The sequence below is a fragment of the Zootoca vivipara genome, chromosome 14 (assembly GCF_963506605.1).
Source record: "Zootoca vivipara chromosome 14, rZooViv1.1, whole genome shotgun sequence".
Classification (NCBI taxonomy): domain Eukaryota; kingdom Metazoa; phylum Chordata; class Lepidosauria; order Squamata; family Lacertidae; genus Zootoca; species Zootoca vivipara.
Window position 1 is genome coordinate 30356204 of NC_083289.1, and position 19918 is coordinate 30376121.

Consider the following 19918-nt stretch of genomic DNA (forward strand, 5'->3'; position numbering starts at 1 on the left):
TTGTTAAGAGGATTGGACAAATTCATGGAGGAGAGGGCTATTGAAAGCTAGTAGGCATGGGAGATTGCAGGATGTTGTGCAGTGAGAAAAGAGGGTCTTCCTTGTGCACTACTAATTCACACCGGTGTCCTTTGCCCTCAGTTCTACCGCAGAATCAAAGAGCACAGTCAGCATTCTCGATGACATCGGCAGCATGTTCGACGACCTTGCGGACCAACTGGATGCCATGTTGGAATGAGAGCTGGGAAACAATCGCAGCCAACCTCAGGATCTGCCATGGGCACAAGGGCACAATCATCTCCATGAAGATCTTCCCTTCCTCCCCTTCCATCTTTTGAGGTTTGCACAAAGATAAGGTTACCTCAGGATTGTGCTGAAACAAACCCAGATGCTTGGGGAAGGCTTTCTTGGGGCTTGAAGACCAGTTTTGTGGAAGCGGCGAAGAAAAGGAAAGAGGAGCCGCTCTTGCGCTGTTATTTTTCTCCTTCCTTCCTTAACACCTATTTACTTTGGGGGGTACAAGGTGATTTCAATTCTCCTCCTAAGAATGAAGCAAAAAGCCGTACGCCTGGGGCAGGAGCTTCTGTTACCTGCAAGACGATCTTCAGGCAAATCTACTCCACTTGGTTAAATTTGTGTCTCCTCGTTTAATTTGGAAAGTATTTCCTGCCCTCACCCCCTTCTCCCAACCAACCAATCCCCAGTCGCTACAGTCCCCCAGTGTGTTATCAAAATGTGGCACAAATAACTATGGAGTCTTCTCTGATTCTTCATGTTTTCTGTTTGGGGTGGAATCTCGTCTTAGTGAAACTCTTCTTGCCTTCCGTGTTGGTATTGTTCCTTGACTGAGCACCGCTGTCCTCTCTCCTGTGCTGCTGTCTCGGTTCTTGTGCCCATCTGCCGTTATTGGGAAGCGCTGGAAAAGGCGGGGCAGGAGAATGCCCAAGGGAAGCCGTTGAGTCAAGGAGGCTTTCGGCTAGCTGCATGCTTCGTTTCTTTGTCCCGAAAGGTGTTCGTCTTCTCCTGGTGATAATGAAGCTGTGACTGTAAGAAGTTCTGTTCTGTTAACGAGTCCCATTTGAGAAATAAGCTCCTTTTTCATCTTCTTCTTCTCCTCCTGTTTGTTTGCCTTGAAAAAAAAGTATTGTTCCTGGCAAGGGCCGCGCAAAAGCTTCGGTACATTTGCATGATTGATACAGTGTTGAAACATAAAAAGGGGAAATGGGGAAAAAATCCTGGCCAAAAAACCCCCCTGTAAATATATCCCTGGTGGCTTCAGGAGCTGCCATAAATGAATATTTATTCCCGATTTTTTTCTTTTTCTTTCAAAGATATACATATATCTCTCTATCCTTAGGGCAGCTGGGGTTATGAGCAAGAGAGACTTTGGTTGCACTCTGTCTCACTTCAAGGCACTTGTTTCCAAAGAGTTTGTTGTTGATTTAGACAATGCAGCCCTCCTTAAGTACTGTCTACAGTGGTTATTCCCGGGAGGAACAGGAAGTGGGGCAGAGTTAAGGAGGCAGTAAACAGACATGGGCAATATAATGTATTGATCTTGCAGAGCTTTTGGTGGAGAAGAAGCAGCACTGAGCAGGGGCCAGTGGTAGTTTTGTAGTCTAGCAGGAGTTTGATAAAAGAGGACTCCCCTGCTGCTTCCATTTCTGTTGTTCTAAATGCAATAATGGTTGCACCCCTACTATCCAAATTGGTTCTGCCAAGGCAAGTGAATTGCAATAGTTAGCTGGGATGTGATTTCAGCCTCTGACTCTCAACTTGTATCTCAGTTGCAATTCTCAGCAGATTGTGGACACACAACAACTTGTAGTGCTGAGGACGGTGGCTTGCTAGCTAAGAGAGGCCTCACATGGAGATGATGACCCCTGCAGAGGCAGCTCTGTTGGGCTTGCAGTGCTGTGTGGTCTGAGCAAGTGCTGACAAGGGCAGTCTCTCCCAGGAAGCTGCACCCAAGGCACAGCATCAGTGTCTGCACCACCTGTCTAGTGTCAACTCTTGCAATATCCTAACCAACCTGAGAGCTGTTGGGAGAGAGGGACCAGCAGCAGCGAGGCGAAGCTGTTCCACCAGTGGCCAACATTGTCTTGCTTGGTTCTTTTCTGGCTTATGGCCCTCGCAAGGTTGAGGCTCTCAGCTTTGTAGGAGTTTATGGGGAAGGATCTCTCAACAGAAGGTTGGGTTCTAGGTGCCTCAAAGGCTGCAAGGTTATCCAGAAGATTTGTAGCATGTAGACTGAATTGGTCTTTACCTCCCTGCAAGTCCCTTTGTTCTGCCGTTGGTTGCAGTGGGGATCTTTGTACATTGCAGGGAGTTAAGGAATGAGAGCCAGTCTCTGAATGCTCAAAGCATCATGGGAGTAGCAGAGCGGCTCCCTTTGGATTGGTCCACAGTTGTTAACACCTGGCACACAAGGTTCTTCTAATCTTCCCGGCTGCCGCATCACGGGCCCGTGTCATTCTCAAAAAGAAGCACAATCTTGGAATCCCCAATAATGGATTACCCACTCTCCCGCTGCATTCTTCTCTTCTCAAAGCAGCAATGGAATACTCTTCTTCCTTCCTGGGGCATTTCTTGGCAAGGTAAATCTGTACCCTGTGAGAATCCAGTCTTATGTTAATCTTGATGGTTGGATACTTGAATCATCTACCAGGAGAGGGAACCAAGTGGTGGTGGTGGTAGCCTGGAAGGAAGTGGAGGTCATTTCAGAGAGTGTTGCAGCACCAAAGTTGACTAGCTTGTCATGCATTCTTTATGGCAGTGGGCAAGCATGAACCCGAGTTTTATTGTGTCCTATTGGACTGGGAACTATCTTGGCAGTGGGCATTATTATGACTTAACTAAACCTTTTGGCAAGTATTTCAAGATTATTGGCTTGGCTGTGATGACTGGACTGTAGTGTCTTCCATCGAAGGAGATTTAGGAGATCCTTGGAATGACATTCTGCCCAGACCCAATTGTTTTTAACAGTTGAAATGCATTTCCTACTGTTGAGCCCTGACTGCCTTTTAAGTGTCTTTGGCCTGCTGCATTTCATCCTTCCCTCTTCCTTTTAAAACCACAAGGACTACAGCCATTTTTCACCAAGACAAGTCCAAAAAGGCCTCTCATAAATCTGTATCTTCATTGCCACTTGCAGCAGAAGGCTGCAGCTTCAGTCTCGGTGCTGTAATCTCTGGGGGTTTTGTTTAACGTGCAGCGAGGTTTACATTTCGTTCATGTTGCCCCTATAAGCTTTTGGACTCTTTTGGTGGTTCAAACACCTAATTCTGTTCTGCTCTCTTCCTCATTGCTGCTAACACTTGCACCATTGCCATATCTTTCTCTAAATGTTGCTCCCTTATGTTCCATCTTGCCTTTGGATCCATAGCTGTATAAGCACCAGAAATCATCTGGCAGGGATGGAGAGAGAAAAGCTATCATTGGATCAGAGATTTTGGTTGCTGTGAGCCTTCAGGCTTCCTCTTAAGATAAGGAACCCTTCTGTTCACATCAAAAGCAGCTGGACCCTTCTTCCTAAGCAAGTAATTACTCGGGGAATTGTTCTCCCTGCAGTTTTGAGGCCAAATGATGACATTATATGCCTTGGGCATGAAACTTTGTGAGTCTCCGAGGCTCTACCTCTTCTTAGGTCCAAAGTCATCCTTTTTTTATATCACCTCACCATTCAACTATTTCTAATGTTTAGTAACTGTCTGTGTCAGTCTCTCTCTTTCCTCTTTGTTCTCCTCTTTACTTGCAGCTCATTTCATTTTTTAAAAAATCTGTAAGACAAGAAAATGGGGGCAGTGTCCCGCCTTGGCTTGAGGGATGGTCCACTCGTGAATCTCAACCAATCAGGTCAGATCAACAACTCAGGAGACCCGCCTTCCAGCCGTCCTGCACCATGACTACTTTTCCAAGCAAGACCACCAAGCCTCTTAAACCCACTTGATTTTGATACCTGTGCTTTTGCTACGTAGGGCCAGTGTAGTGACAGGCTGAAAAAAAAGAGAGCAAGAGTTGGGTTCTGTTGTTGAGTTTATTATTGCTTTGATAGAGGGTCTCTCCTCCTCTTGCATCAGCCATGTTTATGAATGTTCTTACATGTGAAAACAAAAGCAAAACAATTTTCTGTCCCCTTTGGTGTGTGATAAAGGGATGAGAAAAATAAGCTATATAAAAAGAAGTATTAATTTATTGGAAAGAAATTATTTAAGAATGGATTTCCCACCCACCCCCAGAGATAATTAACAAAAAAACCTATGAAAGGACTTTAATATATATTAAAAAGATTTTAAAATATTATCAACTGTATATTAAACAGTTTTAAGAGATAAAATTGAAAGAACTGGAGTTTAGCTTGACTATTAGACTTATAATAAGCTGTGTGTCTTGTGGTGACATCATTTAAGAGTAGCACAATGTTTTTTAAAAAGGTACAGTTTATCTTGTTTCAAAGTGTGCAAAAATATTACGTTTCTGTTATATGGGATTTTTCGGTTGCCATGTTTATTTTTACAGTTTTAAACAAAAATCAAAGGATGTGCCTTGTTTTGAGAATTTTTGTTAAATCTCATCTCTGTGTGTTCTTTTCTGTACGGCAGTTTCTGTTTCGAAGTTGGGGTGTGTGTGAGCAGCCACATGTGTGTATATGCGTGTGCGTGTTTAAATGCATGTGTGTGGAAGTAGGTAATGTATGCACAGCCTGTATATCATTGTACAAATGGGAGTCAATCCAGTTTTGGTTTTTTTTAGAACTGGCTTCTTCTTCTTCTTTTGGGTCTGGAACATCATAACCTATGGTTCCCTGGCGCTGTGGGTATTTTTTGTTTGTTTGTTTCTGTTTATTTGAAATCCAGGTGTCTATGTCTGAGTGGTGACACTCGTTTCTTTTCTCAAGCACAGATAGCTCTGTCTTTGCTGATCTCCAAAATGTGTCTGGCACAACTTTGAAATTTCTTACATTAAAATAAATAAAAAAATAAATAAAACGACAACATGAAGATACCTGTTGTAAAAAAAAAAAAATTAAAAAGAAAGAAAATGTATCTTAAAAAAAGAAAAGAAAGAATATTCCAAGATTCTAATGCTGGATATATACATATTATATATATATATATATTATATATATATTATATATATTTTTATTATTAAGTTATGGAAACTGTATTGTATTTTTCCCATTTCTGTCAAAGCTATGCATCTCGCTGCCAGCCTCCTTTCCTTGCTTCTTGCATCCCCACCTGTATTATGATAATATTTGATGGCTTTTGTGGTGCTGTAAAAATATTTGCTCCTATTTAAAAAAAAAAAAGGAAAAAGGAAAAAAAATAGAAGTTGTCTGGGTACAAATACTTAAGAACATGGGAAAGATGCCCTCCTCGCTTGCCATGACTATACATAACATGACGTTAACACTAAAAATAGTATTTTTTATTGGGAAACGACCTCCAAAGGCAGTTTTCCATGAGGTGCTAAACCGCCGGGTGCATGCAAGGATCTATGGTGCTGAGCGATCGGCTCATGCTGCAATTTTACAATAGACAGGTAGGCGGCGGTGTGGATGCACTGATGGCTATCAGTGCTTAATAAATGTCCAAATTGTCTGGTCCTGTGAAACTCTTGTTTTCGCTGCAGCCAAAGGAGGGAAGGGGGGAAAGTCTGAACTGTACTTAACTGGGAATAGATGCTGAGTGCCAGTCACACAGGTGGGTCTTGGCGATTTAGACGCGTGGTAGCCCTATCTAGTGGAACAAAGCACAAAAGTGTTTAGCAGTCTGCAGAGCTAGCCTCCTTCACATTGTGCCATCATTGCAGAGGTTGGGCTAGGTGGGCCTTTGGATCCCTCCCAACTTCACAGTTCTGTGATTCACACATTTGATGGTGAAAGGGGGGGGGACAGTGAGCCTCTGTCTACTTACTGAGCATTACAGCCTCTCTGCTTCTCTCACCTTGCTGAGGCCAGATTTTCCCTGCTTCCATGCACCCACAAAGTTCAACAAACTGGTGCTTGGGAGGAAGGGAAGGGATGGGCACCTGTTTTCATTTCCACAGCCAACACCCACCTACAAACGTATTAAAACACCAACTTTAACAACAGCTACTTCTGATTTCCAAAAGTGGGACCAAATCAGCACCTAAGATCTAGATCTTCTGAGAAGCTCACGAACAGTGCATAAAGGCCAAAGCTATCCTCCCTGGTGCAGCACATAGTCTGCAAAGATACGGAGATAAAGAGGTTTCATTTCAGCTCTTGCATCAACACAAGTGTTTCTTGACAAGGGCGAAAGTTCACATTCCCTTGGCTATTATTAAAGCATTCCACCTTTGACAGCTGGTGGCAATGATGTACACCTTCAAAGAAGCAAATCCAAGTCTTCTGCCATTTCTCTGCAATATTTGTGTAATAAAGTGGGGAAACAAAATTGTCAAATTCACTAGCTAGTAGGAACAGAAGTACCCGCAGGTAGGTGGGCTAGCAAACTTTGAAATCGCTTGTCTGATCATGAGCTGGGGCTGCAAGGTAGGTTAACTATCAAAGAGACGTTACGCTCCTTTTGCTAAGATGCTCCAAGCTGGTCAATAACTCATGCTGGCCTAAAACAATGGTCCATTTTTATTGTCAAGGAAGAAATAATCCAAATCTATATCACAATCTTAAAAACAGTAGAAAATGTCAGTAAAAACACAACAGTGGGCTCTCCCTGTTTTTGTTTTAAACCATTGGGGGCTTGGTGCCGTTATGACATGATGCTGTGAATGGATGGCCTTGCGGTACCTGATGCGAGGAATGGGAATCTTTGAGACATAAAAATCGTACCTGGTTACATGAGGGGAAAACTGGTCTTTATCATTGGCGGTGGGCACAAATGAAAGAGCTTTAGCAGATACATTTTAAACGCCAGAAGAGAGGGGGGGTCTTCTCCGCGTCACCCCCAATCCTTGGCTCTGGCACTGCTGTTGGCAAAGTTGCATTGTGGGTGCTCACACCTGGATCATCGATCTAATCCCACTTCACCCAAACGCTGCTGTCTTGAGGCTGCAGTGCCCTACTTGTTCCAGCAGAAACGGTGCCGCTGTGGTGTGGTCTTGCGAGCTTTATCTCCAAACAGCCCTGCTAGAGGCAGGGCCTGCTGCGTCAGGGGTGGCAGTGCTGAGGTACGTGGGCTGTGAAGCTCGCTCACGGCTGGCGCGCACAGTGGGAGGGGCGTCAGAGCGCAAGGAAGCAGGACGTGTGAGCCGGAGGATTATTTGGTAGTCTGCCGTCCACAAGCAGGCAGTGGCACCCACTAGCATGTCCAAACCTGCAGCAGGAAGGAAAGTCAGTAGGGCCTGCGCAAGAGAGGGCCAATCTGCACAAGGTTAGGTGCAGACAATACTTGCCCCACAAGGTGAGAGACCCCACAGGGGTTCAAACCAGCAGATCTACCAGTGAGGTCCACATGACTTGTGACCCATCCATCTCACCTGCCACATCTGCCCCTGACGTAACGTATGCATGACAACTGCAACAATTTTTGCACTGCCAAGTAGGCAGAAGGTTGACCAAGCCACCAGCTTATGAGAATAAACCATTCCGGGACTCTGCAACAACTCATGGAAGGCTGCTCTATGGGAGTGTGCTGCTTCCATGAAGTTGCCAACTCAAGAGAAATCTGATGCAGAAACCTTGCCCTTAAATAGTCTTCCCTCCAGACGTTTTGGGCTACAACTCTCGTGAGCCCCAGTCAGCACAGCGATGATGGGAGTTGTAGTCCCAAGCATCTGGGGGGCACCAGGTTGACAAAGGCTGCCTTAAAGGTACACATCATATGGATAAGTGCTAGGAGGGAGGGCCCTACGAGATTACAGAGGGAGAGGGACAGCCAGGACTTGGGCCCTTAGCAAAATTCACACACACTCCCTTAGTAACAAAACAGATGATCTGGTTGGGCTAGTGCTGAGGAATGAGCAAAAGAGCACAAACTGCTTGGGGATTGGGTGGTCCAGGCAGTCTACCCCAACTCATGGGGCATGGGGCAGAGGCATGCTAGACCAGCCTCTTCTAGTCTCTTCCAGATGTTTTAGGGCAGAACTCCTCTCAGCCACAGGCCAGCACAGACATGGTTGTGGAAGCCGTGCTAGGCAGCCTTTGTCAACCTGGTGCCCCCCAGATGCTTGGGACTACAACTCCCATCATCGCTGTGCTGACTGGGGCTCACGAGAGTTGTAGCCCAAAACGTCTGGAGGGAAGACTATTTAAGGGCAAGGTTTCTGCATCAGATTTCTCTTGAGTTGGCAACTTCATGGAAGCAGCCTCTTCTAATCTAGTCTCTTCCAGATGTTTTAGGGCAGAACTCCTCTCAGCCACAGGCCAGCACAGACATGGTTGTGGAAGCCGTGCTAGACTATCAGAACTCCAGGGAGACAGGATTCAGCAGTACACTGCTGCTGCACCAAGCTCTTTACCCTGCAAACCACAGCAAACAGATAGGCACCCGTAATAGCTTGATCCAAGTTTCCCCCCTCCCTGCTCAATCAGATAAGAAAAAGAAAAAGGCCTCTCACTCTGGCCAATAACTTTCTACATTTGCCTATGCTAGAAGGAAGGTGCTCTGCAACAGGCCACTGGCTCACATTCATGGACCCACACCACCTTTTCTGCCACATGCATATCTGCAGTATAAGGAACTCTGGTGTGAAGGTGCTGGTGGGTTCAGGGAGTAGCAGTGCTCCGACAGCTAAACCCGCTCAACAACCTGCCCGCCTAATGGGGCGTGATGCTGTTCCCTCCTGCTCAACGCTGCGCACACCCCTGAACACATCGGCGACCTACCTTAACCGTGCTGTCAACAGCACCAGAAAACAGGCGACCCCGAGAGACAGCCAGTGCTGTGACGCTGCCCTGGTGGCGTAGCAGAGTCTGAGTGCAGATCATGTTATCCATGCTCCATACCTGGGCACAGAACACAAGCTATTATCAGGAATGAAGTGCTTCAAAAAGGCTCTGGGCTAGCACCATCAGGCGCTTTCCCACCCCACTCCCTCCTATCAGTATCAAGGATTTTTGAAGCACACTTAAGTTCAGGCCGTGAGAACCAAAACAGACTACTCTGCAAGCACATTTGCAGGGTACGGACATAAGAAGAGCCTGCTGGATCAGGCCTGTGGCCCATCTAGTCCAGCATCCTGTTCTCGCAGTGGCCAACCAGATACCTGTGGTAAACCCACAAGCAGGATTCAAGCATAAGAGCGCTCTCCTCTATTCAGAAGCATTGCTGCCTCCAACTGTGGAGGCGGAGCATAGCCATCCTGGCTAAGAGCCTTACACTCCATGAATTTGTCTACCCCTCTTTTCAAGCCATCTAGGTTTGTGGCCATCACTGCCTCCTGTGGGAACAAGTGCCATAGTTTAACTACGTGCTGCGAGAAGGAGTTATCTCTCTGTTGTGACCCTGGTGAAAGGGCTGGGATTTCCCTATTGCCAATCATACCATGGAGACGCTGCTTGGACACCAATAGCCATACTGCCTCTCCCACTCTTCCACCCCTCAATGGCAGTTTTGAAAAATGCTGGTTTAACCTGATCAACCCACTCCCCTCACTATTCAAATGTTACCAATAATAATAATGATAATAGCCAGCCTTCCATTTCCTCCCCAAAGCACATCCCTCTGCCCAAGCTAGCAGCGCCTCACATACCCGCAATGACCGGTCATAGGAAGCGCTGAAGACTTTGGTTTGGTCTGGCGTGGAGATGACGGCCAGGGCATACACGGTGCCCACGTGTCCCGTCAGGGTACGCACCTGCTCTTTGGACTCAATGTCCCACACCTGGAATCGGGAGGAAGCAAGGACCTAGGATTACCTTCCAAACCTGCATGGGCACAGCAAAGCTCCCCCGCTGCCAGAGCTTTCGTTCCGCCAGTGTTGGCTTTCCAAGCACCACAAAGGGATGGACGAGGCCACAGTGTCCCACCACCCACCTGTGTAGAATGCAAAACCCCTGACTCCAAGCCTTCGCCACCCTTACGTGAATGAGATTCTCATAGGTGCCGCAGACAATGTGGTGGTTTGTGACAGCGATAGAGTAGACGCTCCCACCCGACGTCTGCAGGACATGTACACACTCCAAGTTCCGAATGTCCCAGATCTAGGGTAGAAAAAGATGGGAGGGAGGATTGATGTGCCTGGGTTGAAAAGAAAAATGGCAGCAGACAATTATGCGCATATTGGGGGGAATGGGATGGGTGGGTGTGGAATCTGGGAGTGCACATACCTTGATCGTTTGGTAGGAGCCACTGTAGAGGTGATTCTGGGATGCCACCAGTGCACGGACCCAGTGGTTAAGGCCCGTCAGCTCCTTCTTCAGCTTCAGCTCAGTGCCCACGATGTCCCAGACCTGGAGACCAGAAGGACAGGCAGAATCGTACCTTTGAGCAGGTTGGTTTTTATCCGTTCATCTGCCCACCCTCCCACCACATCTACAAGCTACAGCATAGCATCTCATAAGCGAACCACACTGCAAATAGCTCTAGTTACACTGCAAATAGCGCTCTCTCTTGTGTGTGAGAGAGAGACAAAGAAAGCAAGAAGAAAGGGACTGAGAGTTCACAGAATGGCCTTGGGTCACCATCCTTCAGTCAAATCTACCTCACAGGGTTTCTGTGGGGATAAAGGGTGGTGAGAGAAAACCATGTACATCTCTCTTAGCTCCTTAGCAGAAGTGTGGGATACACAGTCGTACCTTGGAAGTCAAACGGATTCCATTCCGGAAGTCCTTCCGACTTCCAAAATGTTCAGAAACCAAAGTGTGGCTTCTGATTGGCTGCAGGAAGCTCCTACAGCCAATTGGAAGCTGCGGAAGCTTCGTTGGACGTTCGGGTTCCAAAAGAAGTTTGAAAATCGGAATACTCACTTCTGGTTATCAATCTTTCGAGAGCTGAAATGTTCGGCAACTAAGCCATTCGGGATCCAAGGTACGACTGTTAAGTGTATAATAATACATGAGAAGTGGGAATCTCTCTGTTGCTCAGCCACAGGTTTCGTGAGTGGTAAAGTCGAATGGGGCAAGGGAAATTAGTACAGCCTGCTAGATGAGGGAATGGGGTAACTGGAGGAGGAATCGGCAACAGTGAAGAGAGATTTTAAAAAAGAAGTCAGAATTGAGAAGTGGAGGGTGAGGGTTGAGGAAAGGTAGCCTGGAAGCCAGGAAGGGAAAAAGGAGGAGGGATGGTCTCGGCGCCTTCTTTGGCTGGAGGACCCAATCCTAAATGGTACCTTGATGGCTTTTAGGGAGCCACTGAAAAGCATGTTGTGTGAGGAGACCAGCGTGCAGACAGGGTTGTCATGGGCCCGGATAGTGTTAACTTTCTGCAAGGTTTGAATATCCCAGACCTGCAAAGATTACAAAAAGGCAGGACATGTAAAATTGTTCCTGGCCATGCTCTCCACAGCACAGAGAGGAAGAGCTTTTCCCACAGACTCCCTCTCCACCCTCAATAAAGCAAGAGCCAGGCCCTTCCCAGGCGTGGATACTTACAATGATGGTGCAGTCAGCAGAGCCACTGTACAGCTTATTCCTGGGCGGAAAAAGAAACAAAGACCTTCAGGGAGCGCTAAGACAACCCTCCGAAGAAGAGAAAGCACAGCTGGTTTGGCCTGGGTGCTTGTGGTGAGCAAGAACCACTTCCAAGCAATCAGGCAGAGGAGGTTTGCTCAAGAGAGACAGAGGGCTGTTTGTTATCTTCAGGCTGCTAGTGATGTGATTGATATAGGCAAGTGTGGGTAGGTAAGTCTGTAAAATCTTGTGGACTACTAACTTAGATGATGTTATTGGCAAGCCTATGCTAAGAGGCATGGGATCCTCGAGCACAGAATAAAATGCCCAATGCAAATGATCAGGTGGAAATTTTATCTTCCAGAGAAGCTTAACTTTCATAATAAAAAAATAAGCACCTTTCTAGCACTCATGGCTGTGAAAAGATGCAGGAAAGTGGCTGCTGAAGCCTCAGAAGTGAGAGAGGGAATGATGAGGATTTCCAGAGATCAGGGGTTGGAGCTGCCCAGCCGAGCTTATGAACACCCTTCTTTCCGCCTCCCAAATAGCAAAACCAGAATTATGGAAAGTAACAAAAAATGTGTAATGCGGCTCTTTTGGCACAATTCATACAGAATTCAGTTTTTCTAGGAGAATTTTAATCTACACAGCCGTGAACAAAGGGAGATGGATTTGCCTGAAGGAAATTTCCAGAGTTACCACTTGAAGCTCAGTTCACCCAACTGAATAACTGAAGCAGCAGCAAATGCCATGTTATGAGAGCACTTGTAAAACTTATTTGAAATCAGGAGTCGTTCTCAAACCCAATATTTTCCTATTTGGATTCAGCACACAAGCAGCCGCAGAAAAGAAAGGGTGGCCGCTCTGACTCACCCTTGGATGCAGAGAGCCAAGACTATCCCATCGTGGCCTTCCAAGGTTTTTTGGCACTTGTATGTGGTACAGGTATCCCACACCTAACAGGAAACAGAAGGGGGGAGTCACATGACTGGGCTCCAGAGCAACCAGGAACCAGGGCAGGAAGTCAGCCGATATGCCACAGCTGGGAAGGCAGGAAGCAGGTTGCCTGTCATCTGAGCACCTGCTTTCCCAACTTTCAGGCCAAGATAAGCCATTCCAGGAAAGTCAGTGAATAGGCAGGTTTTCCCAGGGAGCCAGAAACAAGAGAAATGCAATCCCTAGCAGTTCTCACTGTGACAGATATTTGGCAGGGAGCAGGGAGCCCATGGGCAGGGCAGAAGAAATGGGTGGTTTTGTTGTCATGCCCTTCCTTGGTTCATACTCAGAAGGCTTTGCAAATGCACTTCCACTGAGAAGTAATTCCAGAAGGAGAGGATTATAGCACATAGCTGCTCTGAGAAGTGCTCAACCCTCCCTTCCAAGTCCTTGCTTGGATCTAAATGTGTACCCCTTGGGTAGGCAAACTAAGGCCCGGGGGCCAGATCTGAGCCCAATCGCCTTCTAAATCCGGCCCGCGGATGGTCCGGGAATCAGCGTGTTTTTACATGAGTAGAATGTGTCCTTTTATTTAAAATGCATCTCTGGGTTATTTGTGGGGCATAGGAATTTGCTTTATTTTACTTTATTTTTTCCAAAATATAGTCCGTCCACCCCCAAAAAAGTCTGAGGGACAGTGGACTAGCCCCCTGCTGAAAATGTTTGCTGACCCCTGGTGTACCCTGTTAAAATGGCATGGCTGACTAGAGACCTGCAGTATCCTATCTTTTTCTCAGCTCTTTTAATGGAAACAAGTGCTTTATGTCTGCTTGGCACTGTGGAGGACTGGAGGAGTAATAATTTTCAGGGGGGGAAATAATTTTCATCTGTTTACTATACAGAGGTACCTCGGTTTACGAACTTAATCCGTTCCGGAAGTCCATTCTTAAACCGAAACCATTCTTAAACCGAGGCACGCTTTCCCTAATGAGGCCTCTGGCCACCGGTGTCCTTCCACCATTCGGATTCCGTTCTTAGACAGAGGTAAAGTTCGGGACACTACTTCCGGTTTTGCAGAGTTCATAAACTGAATATGTTGGGCTGTTCTTAAACCGAGGTACCACTGTAATGTTAATGGTTACTTCAGTGTTCAGTCTTTTGCCTGCTCCTCATAAACAAAGGAGGTGCTCAGTTCCTTAGTTCCACAGCTTGTTGCAAATGACCACCCGAGGAATAGCAACATGCAATTAACAAAAAAAAAACACCCCACTGAGACTGCCTCAACCTTGCAGACTGAAGGTTCCTTGTGGCTTCAATGCAGGCTCAGAAACAAACAGCTCTTACCTTAATCGTCTTGTCTGAAGAGCCGCTGAAGAGCAAGTCCCCTATAGAGTAGACGCACAGGCACCAGACAGGGCCCTGGTGACCAACGAAAGTGCCTTTGCACTTGAAGATCTGCTGAGGGTCGTATGCTGTACGGGGAGAGGAAGAAGGCAATACCAGCAGCATGAAAGCAGGACCCCTGCCAAAGATCAATGTCCTCTTAGGAAGCACTGACTTACACACCTGAAGCTAGTTACACTGCCATTGCTTTCAAAAGGCAGAACCCCCTGAACTGCTATTCGAGGAGGGTGCTGAGAAGCTATTCCTACATAAGAAGAGGGCTGCAAGATCAGACCATTGTGGGTCTATCCCGCCCAGCAGCCCTCTTATAACAATGACTGTTGCACTATCGACATGCAACTATTGCTTCAGTGGAAACCAAATATTGTGTCTCCTTTGGTCTTCTTTAAAGCTAGTGTATGGTTGCATATGGACAACCAGTGTTTGTCCAAACTGCTCCACCATAAGCCTGAGGTTTTGCTCCATTTCCAGGCCTCCCTGGAAAACATTTGTAAAACTGGAAGCCTGGCATAATCTTACTCTGATCTAAGATGGTCCAATTAAACCTACTAATATGTCCTTGCATTTGCAACCTACCTTTGCCCTTATTTAATGGGAGGCGGTTCTCAGGGCATCTGCAGAGTTTGGAACCAAGCAAGCAAGCAAGCAAACCAACCAACCAACCAACGAAAAACCTCAAAATCCAGAAACAAAGAAATTCTGCCAGTGCTTGGGGAGAGAAAGAACAGGGTACTCACAGCCCAGGATTCCCATGTTCAGCCGGGCATTGATGTGGGACAGCTCATCCTAAAAGAGCAAGTTAAGGCAGGTTAGGGCCAGAGCAGCCATAATCACATGAGAGCAGAAATGTCTGGGAAGCCATCACTCTCGAGGGGTGAGGCCATCCAATGGTAAGATAGCAAGATGATACATTTGGAGTTGACAAACTTTAGCTGGCCTTATGGACCATCAACAATTTGTCATCGTTAAAGAATCGTTAAAGAATATATGAAAAAGCATTGTTCATATCATATTGGTATGTCACAAATGAAGCTTTGCAGGGTTCAAGAAATTGAAAAGTGGTCCGAAAGATGTAAAAATAGAGGTAATTCACAGTAGACACAACAACTCAGAATGATTAGAAATTTCAAGGTCTCAAAATAGAGAAAGGAAGTCAATATGTGTATATGTATGTAAAGATTATAATGGTTTTCTTTGTAGGTTTTTTCCCTTTTTTCTTTTGGTTTTTGTCTGTTCTGCTTGGTTTTTAGTTTGTATGTTTGTTTTATTTTTGGATTTTATGTTTGTAATTTTTGTTGTCATTTTGCATTGATTTTTTTAAAAATGTCATTACTAGGACTCCCATTCCCCCAAGGGGCACAGGGTTCTTCCAAACTTCATCCTATGTCTCAAACAGAGCAGGGGAGGGTCTTGTTGAAGTTGGGAAGGGAGACAGAAAATAAACCTGTGCAACTAACAATCAACCTGAAGGGAAGGGAAGAGCATCTTGTTTTGTCTCAGTGCACCAGAGGTGCTCAAAGCTCAGATCGCCCAAGATGCAGACACAAGCTGCATCAGCTGGAGGGATGCCACTTTGCTCTGCCTCCAACAGCCACTCTGAGAGCCCCAGGAGGGCAGAAGCAGGTCCATAGAGCTCCCCACCTCCCTCTTCTGACCCAGGCGGGAGGCAGAACTGCATGGGGTTGCTCTGCCTCTATGCCCAAGGGGCACTCTGGGCTTGGAGACTCTGCATTACAAGTAGCAATGCTCACGTTCAGCATGGAAGCGTCTCTCCGGAACTCCATCAGGTCCTCACTCAGCTTGCTCTGGTTCTCGTCCAGGACATCTAAAGAGTGACCAAATTGGGAGAAAAGAGCTTGTCATTTCTAAAAGTAAATTCAGGTGTAGGTGTGTGGGTGTGTGCGTGAACACACACATGTATTAAAACTTTGCTTGATATTTACAACTGTACAGGCCACCCCAACTTCATAATCCCCGTCCTTTTAAGTCCTATTGGTCATAAATATTATACTGAACCAGGTGCCTATGGGAAGGAAGCCCTCAAGTAGGACCTGAGCGTAAGAGCACTCGTCCCTCCTGCAGCTTCCAGCAACTAGCATTCAGAAGCATAATGGCTCTGGTCATGGAGCCACATCACAGCCATTGTGGCTAGTAGCCACTGGTAGTCTCCTCCTCCATGAATTTGCATAATCCTCTTTTAAAGCCACCACTGCCTCCAATAGGAGCGAGTTCCATAGTTTTAACTATGTGCTGTGTGAAGAACTTTTTTTTTCTATCCTGAAGCATCCAACATTTGGGTTCATTGGATGCCAACAAATTCTAGTGCTGTGAGAAAGAAAAACTTTCCTCTATCCACTTTCTCCATGCAGTGCATAATTTTACAAACTTCTGTCATGTCTTACTTGTCTTTTCTCTAAACTGAAAAGTTCCAAAGACCTTTTTGATATGACAATCCTCTTAAAAAGAGAGTCCTGCTCTTCAGGGCTGCCTAGTGGCATTCTTTGAAGATTTGGCCCATGCCCTCCCAAAGCTTCTCTCAACTCCCTCCACCACATCAGAGGGGGAACCTACCAAACTTCAGCTCCAGGTTCTTCTCCAGCTGGTCGATCTTCTCCGAGAGCTTGCCCAGCATGGAGCGCAGGAAAGCAATTTCCTGGTCCTTCTGTGCCATGGCCACCTGCATCTCGTGGAAGCGATCATCTGTCTGCTGGAGGAACTCCTTCAGGCCCTCAAACTTGCACATTTCCAAATGGGTCTCGTATGTGTCTTGGTTTCCTATGAATGTACACCTAGAGCAGGGATGGAGGGACTTCTTTTAGCCTGAGGGCTGCATTTCCCCTGCCGAAAGCAACCATTGGGAGGTGGCAGGTCACATGCTGGTGGTGAGCAGAGCCAGAGGTAACAAGTGAGCAGAACAAAAGTGAATGGGCTACTACCTTTATATGTAGGCTCCATTCCAACCATGCAAAAGTCAGAGGTTTCTGCACTGACTCACATACACCTCTCCATCCAGACAAGCAAGAGCCATTAACACAATTCAAAGACACATTCCTGGCAGGCAAAGGCACTTGAGGAGAGTGCAGAGAGAGAATTGATGGGCACTGCCTTGGGGGGGGGGTACCAATTACCAGCTAGAGAAAGGCCCCCAGGGTTGCATTCAGCTGCTAGGCCTGAGGTTCCTGACCTCTGACCTAAAGGAAAGGAGTTCAGTGGTGCCTCGACTTATGAATTGAATCCGTTCCGAAGGCACCTTCATAGGTCGGAAAATTCGTAAGTCAAAAAGCGCCATTGGAAACACGATTTCCCATAGGAATGCATTGGAAACGGAAAAATTCGTAAGTCGAAGCAACACCATCTAAAAATTCGTAAGTCGAAAAAAACCCTATCTAAAACCACCGCGGTTTCCATTCGGATGTCGAGAAATTCGTAAGTGTGCGGCCATTTGCCCCACTCGCAAGTCGAAAAAATTCATTTGTCGAGACGTTCGTAAGTCGAGGTACCACTGTAGTTATAGTGGCCTTCACCACCCTAGTGGTCCTCTAGATGTTTTGGACTGCATCCCGGATGGGGCCGATGAGAGTTGTGGGCCAAAACATCTGCAGGGCACCAGGCTGGGGAAGGATGGAGTTGAGCAGTATGGGGGCTCAGCCAGCAATGCATTATGGGGTAGAGTTGAGGATTGATCTTTGGCATTAGCATTGTTGTTGTCGTCATTCATGAGTCATTTTATAAAGGAACAGCCCCAAAGCGGCTTATATAATTAAATTTTGTAAGAATCAAAATCGAAACCACCACTTTTAAAACTTGGAAAGTGATCGTCCAAATAGCATACTTAACAAAACATCCTTCCCACATACCCAAAAGATCATCACAACAACAAGAAGAGGAGAATAAAAGGTGTTCGAAGCAGATCCCTGTTTAAATCTTCAGGATTGTGCCCCTCTGCTTACCCATATTTGGAATGGGGGCACTTGATGTGCTCACACTCCTTGAGGTGTGCTTCCAGGTTCATCTTGAGAAGTGGCGGGCAGCTGGGGTTGTTGGGGCAGCGAACCGGCCTGTAATCACAGCTGCTTTCATGGTCCCTGAATGAAGAAGATGGAGCATTATTAGCAAACAAGCAGGAGGAAAGCAATCCTCTGCCCCTGAGCTACTCTCATGAGTGAAAGGGGGCTGGAATATGGGGCACATTCCAGGCATTGCACCAGGGGCAACTTCCTCATGTAGCCCTTTTTAAAGATATACTAGAACACGGCGGCGGGGGGAGGGGGGGAAATCTTGTCATTTGGAAAGATCAAGGAAGGTTCTGAAATTTAGTAACTTTTTGTTTATCTGAAAGAGACCATATGGGTAAACTAAGCCTAACCCCCTCTGTCTTAGCTGTCCCAGTGTAGCAAAATAATGCTGGGGCTGATGGGAGTTGTAATAGGAAGCTGCCTTATACAGTGAGACCATTGGGTTCATCTAGCTCAGTATTGTCTACACTGACTGGCAGCAGCTCTCCAGGATTTCAGGCAGTAGGCTCTCCCAACCCTACCTGGAGATGCCGGGGATTGAACTTGGGACCTTCTGCTTGCAAGGCAGACACTCTACCACTGAGCTATGGCCATTCCGAATCCAAAACATCTGGAAGGCACCAGGTTGACGAAGGCTGCTCTGTTCCTTACCAACTGAGATGCCTGCAAAACAGCACCCCCTAGCAGTGCAGCAAGGTAATGGGCCCTTTCAAGCTCTCCCATGACACTGTTCGTCCTCTAGTTCAGCGGCAACCGATGCAGCATCCTGCAGATGTTTTGGACCACAACTCCCATCAGTTTCAGCCACCATGGCTAATGGTCAGGGATGATGGGAGTTGTCATACAACTTCTCCAGGGCACCGCATTGGCTACCCCTGCTCTAGTGCAGGCTATGAAGGAGCCTTCCCCAGCCTTTCGGGGTCAGGTTTACAGCCGGAAATCTAAGAAGTTGTGGTGTAGACACCACAAAATACCCACTTCACAGTAGAAGAACTGATGGTGTTCAGATGGTCACCCACCATAAAAATGAAGGCATAACCCCTACAACTCCCCTTAACCTATGGGGAACAAGTTAGAAAGCAGAGGTTTTCCTTGGGAAAAAGTTTCCACATGGACTTACTTTCTGGCACTCAGTTTAATGGTGAAGGGGCACCCATGAGGGTCCACCTCGAAGGCAGGAGGCTTGCCACTCGCAGCGGGCCGGCAGCCGTACTTGCAGTGGATGAAGAGCTCCCCAATTTGCTCAGCAACAGCAATGTTGTTGACCACAACAGTCAGTTTGGCGTTGTCCACCGGGCACTTCTCTGCAGGGAAACACACAGATGCCCCAACAACGTCATGTAAGGATTGGTCAGTTCAGACACCACACTGGGTGTCACCAACCTTTCGGGGGGTGGGGGGTGGAGAACATGAAACCCTGTTGCACAAGAAAGCTGGCATTCACCGGATGTCACATTATTGTCAAAACTGGGGCTGTAAGCTCCTTGGGGTAGGGACCTGCTTTTTCCCTAATCTGCAACAAGTGCCATGTTCACTGATGGAGCTAAACAAAACCATCTTAAAACAAAGGCGAGTGATTCCCATTTGCTCCTATTGAGGAAGGGTACAACACTGCACATGGGGAAATGGTTGCTAAGCAGGAGAAACTTGCCCAGCCCTGCAGCAGTAGGGTGCATGCACACCCACCATAAAGGTAAAGGTAAAGGGACCCCTGACCATTAGGTCCAGTCGTGACCGACTCTGGGGTTGCGCGCTCATCTCGCATTATTGGCCGAGGGAGCCAGCGTATAGCTTCCAGGTCATGTGGCCAGCATGACAAAGCCGCTTCTGGCAAACCAGAGCAGCACATGGAAACGCCGTTTACCTTCCCGCTGTAGCGGTTCCTATTTATCTACTTGCATTTTGACGTGCTTTCGAACTGCTAGGTTGGCAGGAGCTGGGACCAAGCAACAGGAGCTCACCCCGTCACAGGGATTCGAACTGCCGACCTTCTGATCAGCAAGCCCTAGGCTCAGTGGTTTAACCA

General features: G+C 46.9%; 2 protein-coding genes across 9 annotated transcripts in view; one reads left to right on the top strand and one right to left on the bottom strand.

Moving 5' to 3' along the window:
- Nucleotides 1-5349, top strand: part of CASKIN1 (CASK interacting protein 1) — a 109037-nt gene extending 103688 nt beyond the window's left edge. The window contains exon 20 of the mRNA XM_035130606.2: nucleotides 142-5349. Within this exon, the coding sequence (XP_034986497.2) occupies nucleotides 142-238 (97 nt within the window). The 3' untranslated portion in view covers nucleotides 239-5349. The remainder of the gene's footprint in view (nucleotides 1-141) is intronic.
- Nucleotides 5350-6595: 1246 nt separating this feature from the next.
- Nucleotides 6596-19918, bottom strand: part of TRAF7 (TNF receptor associated factor 7) — a 33854-nt gene continuing 20531 nt past the window's right edge. For all 8 annotated transcript variants that reach the window (XM_035131399.2, XM_035131395.2, XM_035131394.2 and 5 more), the window contains 14 exons: nucleotides 19013-19196; nucleotides 17827-17961; nucleotides 16448-16665; nucleotides 15628-15701; nucleotides 14614-14662; nucleotides 13817-13944; nucleotides 12410-12492; nucleotides 11519-11558; nucleotides 11257-11373; nucleotides 10256-10378; nucleotides 10010-10129; nucleotides 9679-9810; nucleotides 8813-8932; nucleotides 6596-7301 (listed from right to left, as the gene is read on the bottom strand). In XM_035131399.2, the coding sequence (XP_034987290.2) occupies nucleotides 7287-7301; nucleotides 8813-8932; nucleotides 9679-9810; nucleotides 10010-10129; nucleotides 10256-10378; nucleotides 11257-11373; nucleotides 11519-11558; nucleotides 12410-12492; nucleotides 13817-13944; nucleotides 14614-14662; nucleotides 15628-15701; nucleotides 16448-16665; nucleotides 17827-17961; nucleotides 19013-19196 (1538 nt within the window). In that variant the 3' untranslated portion in view covers nucleotides 6596-7286. The remainder of the gene's footprint in view (nucleotides 7302-8812; nucleotides 8933-9678; nucleotides 9811-10009; nucleotides 10130-10255; nucleotides 10379-11256; nucleotides 11374-11518; nucleotides 11559-12409; nucleotides 12493-13816; nucleotides 13945-14613; nucleotides 14663-15627; nucleotides 15702-16447; nucleotides 16666-17826; nucleotides 17962-19012; nucleotides 19197-19918) is intronic.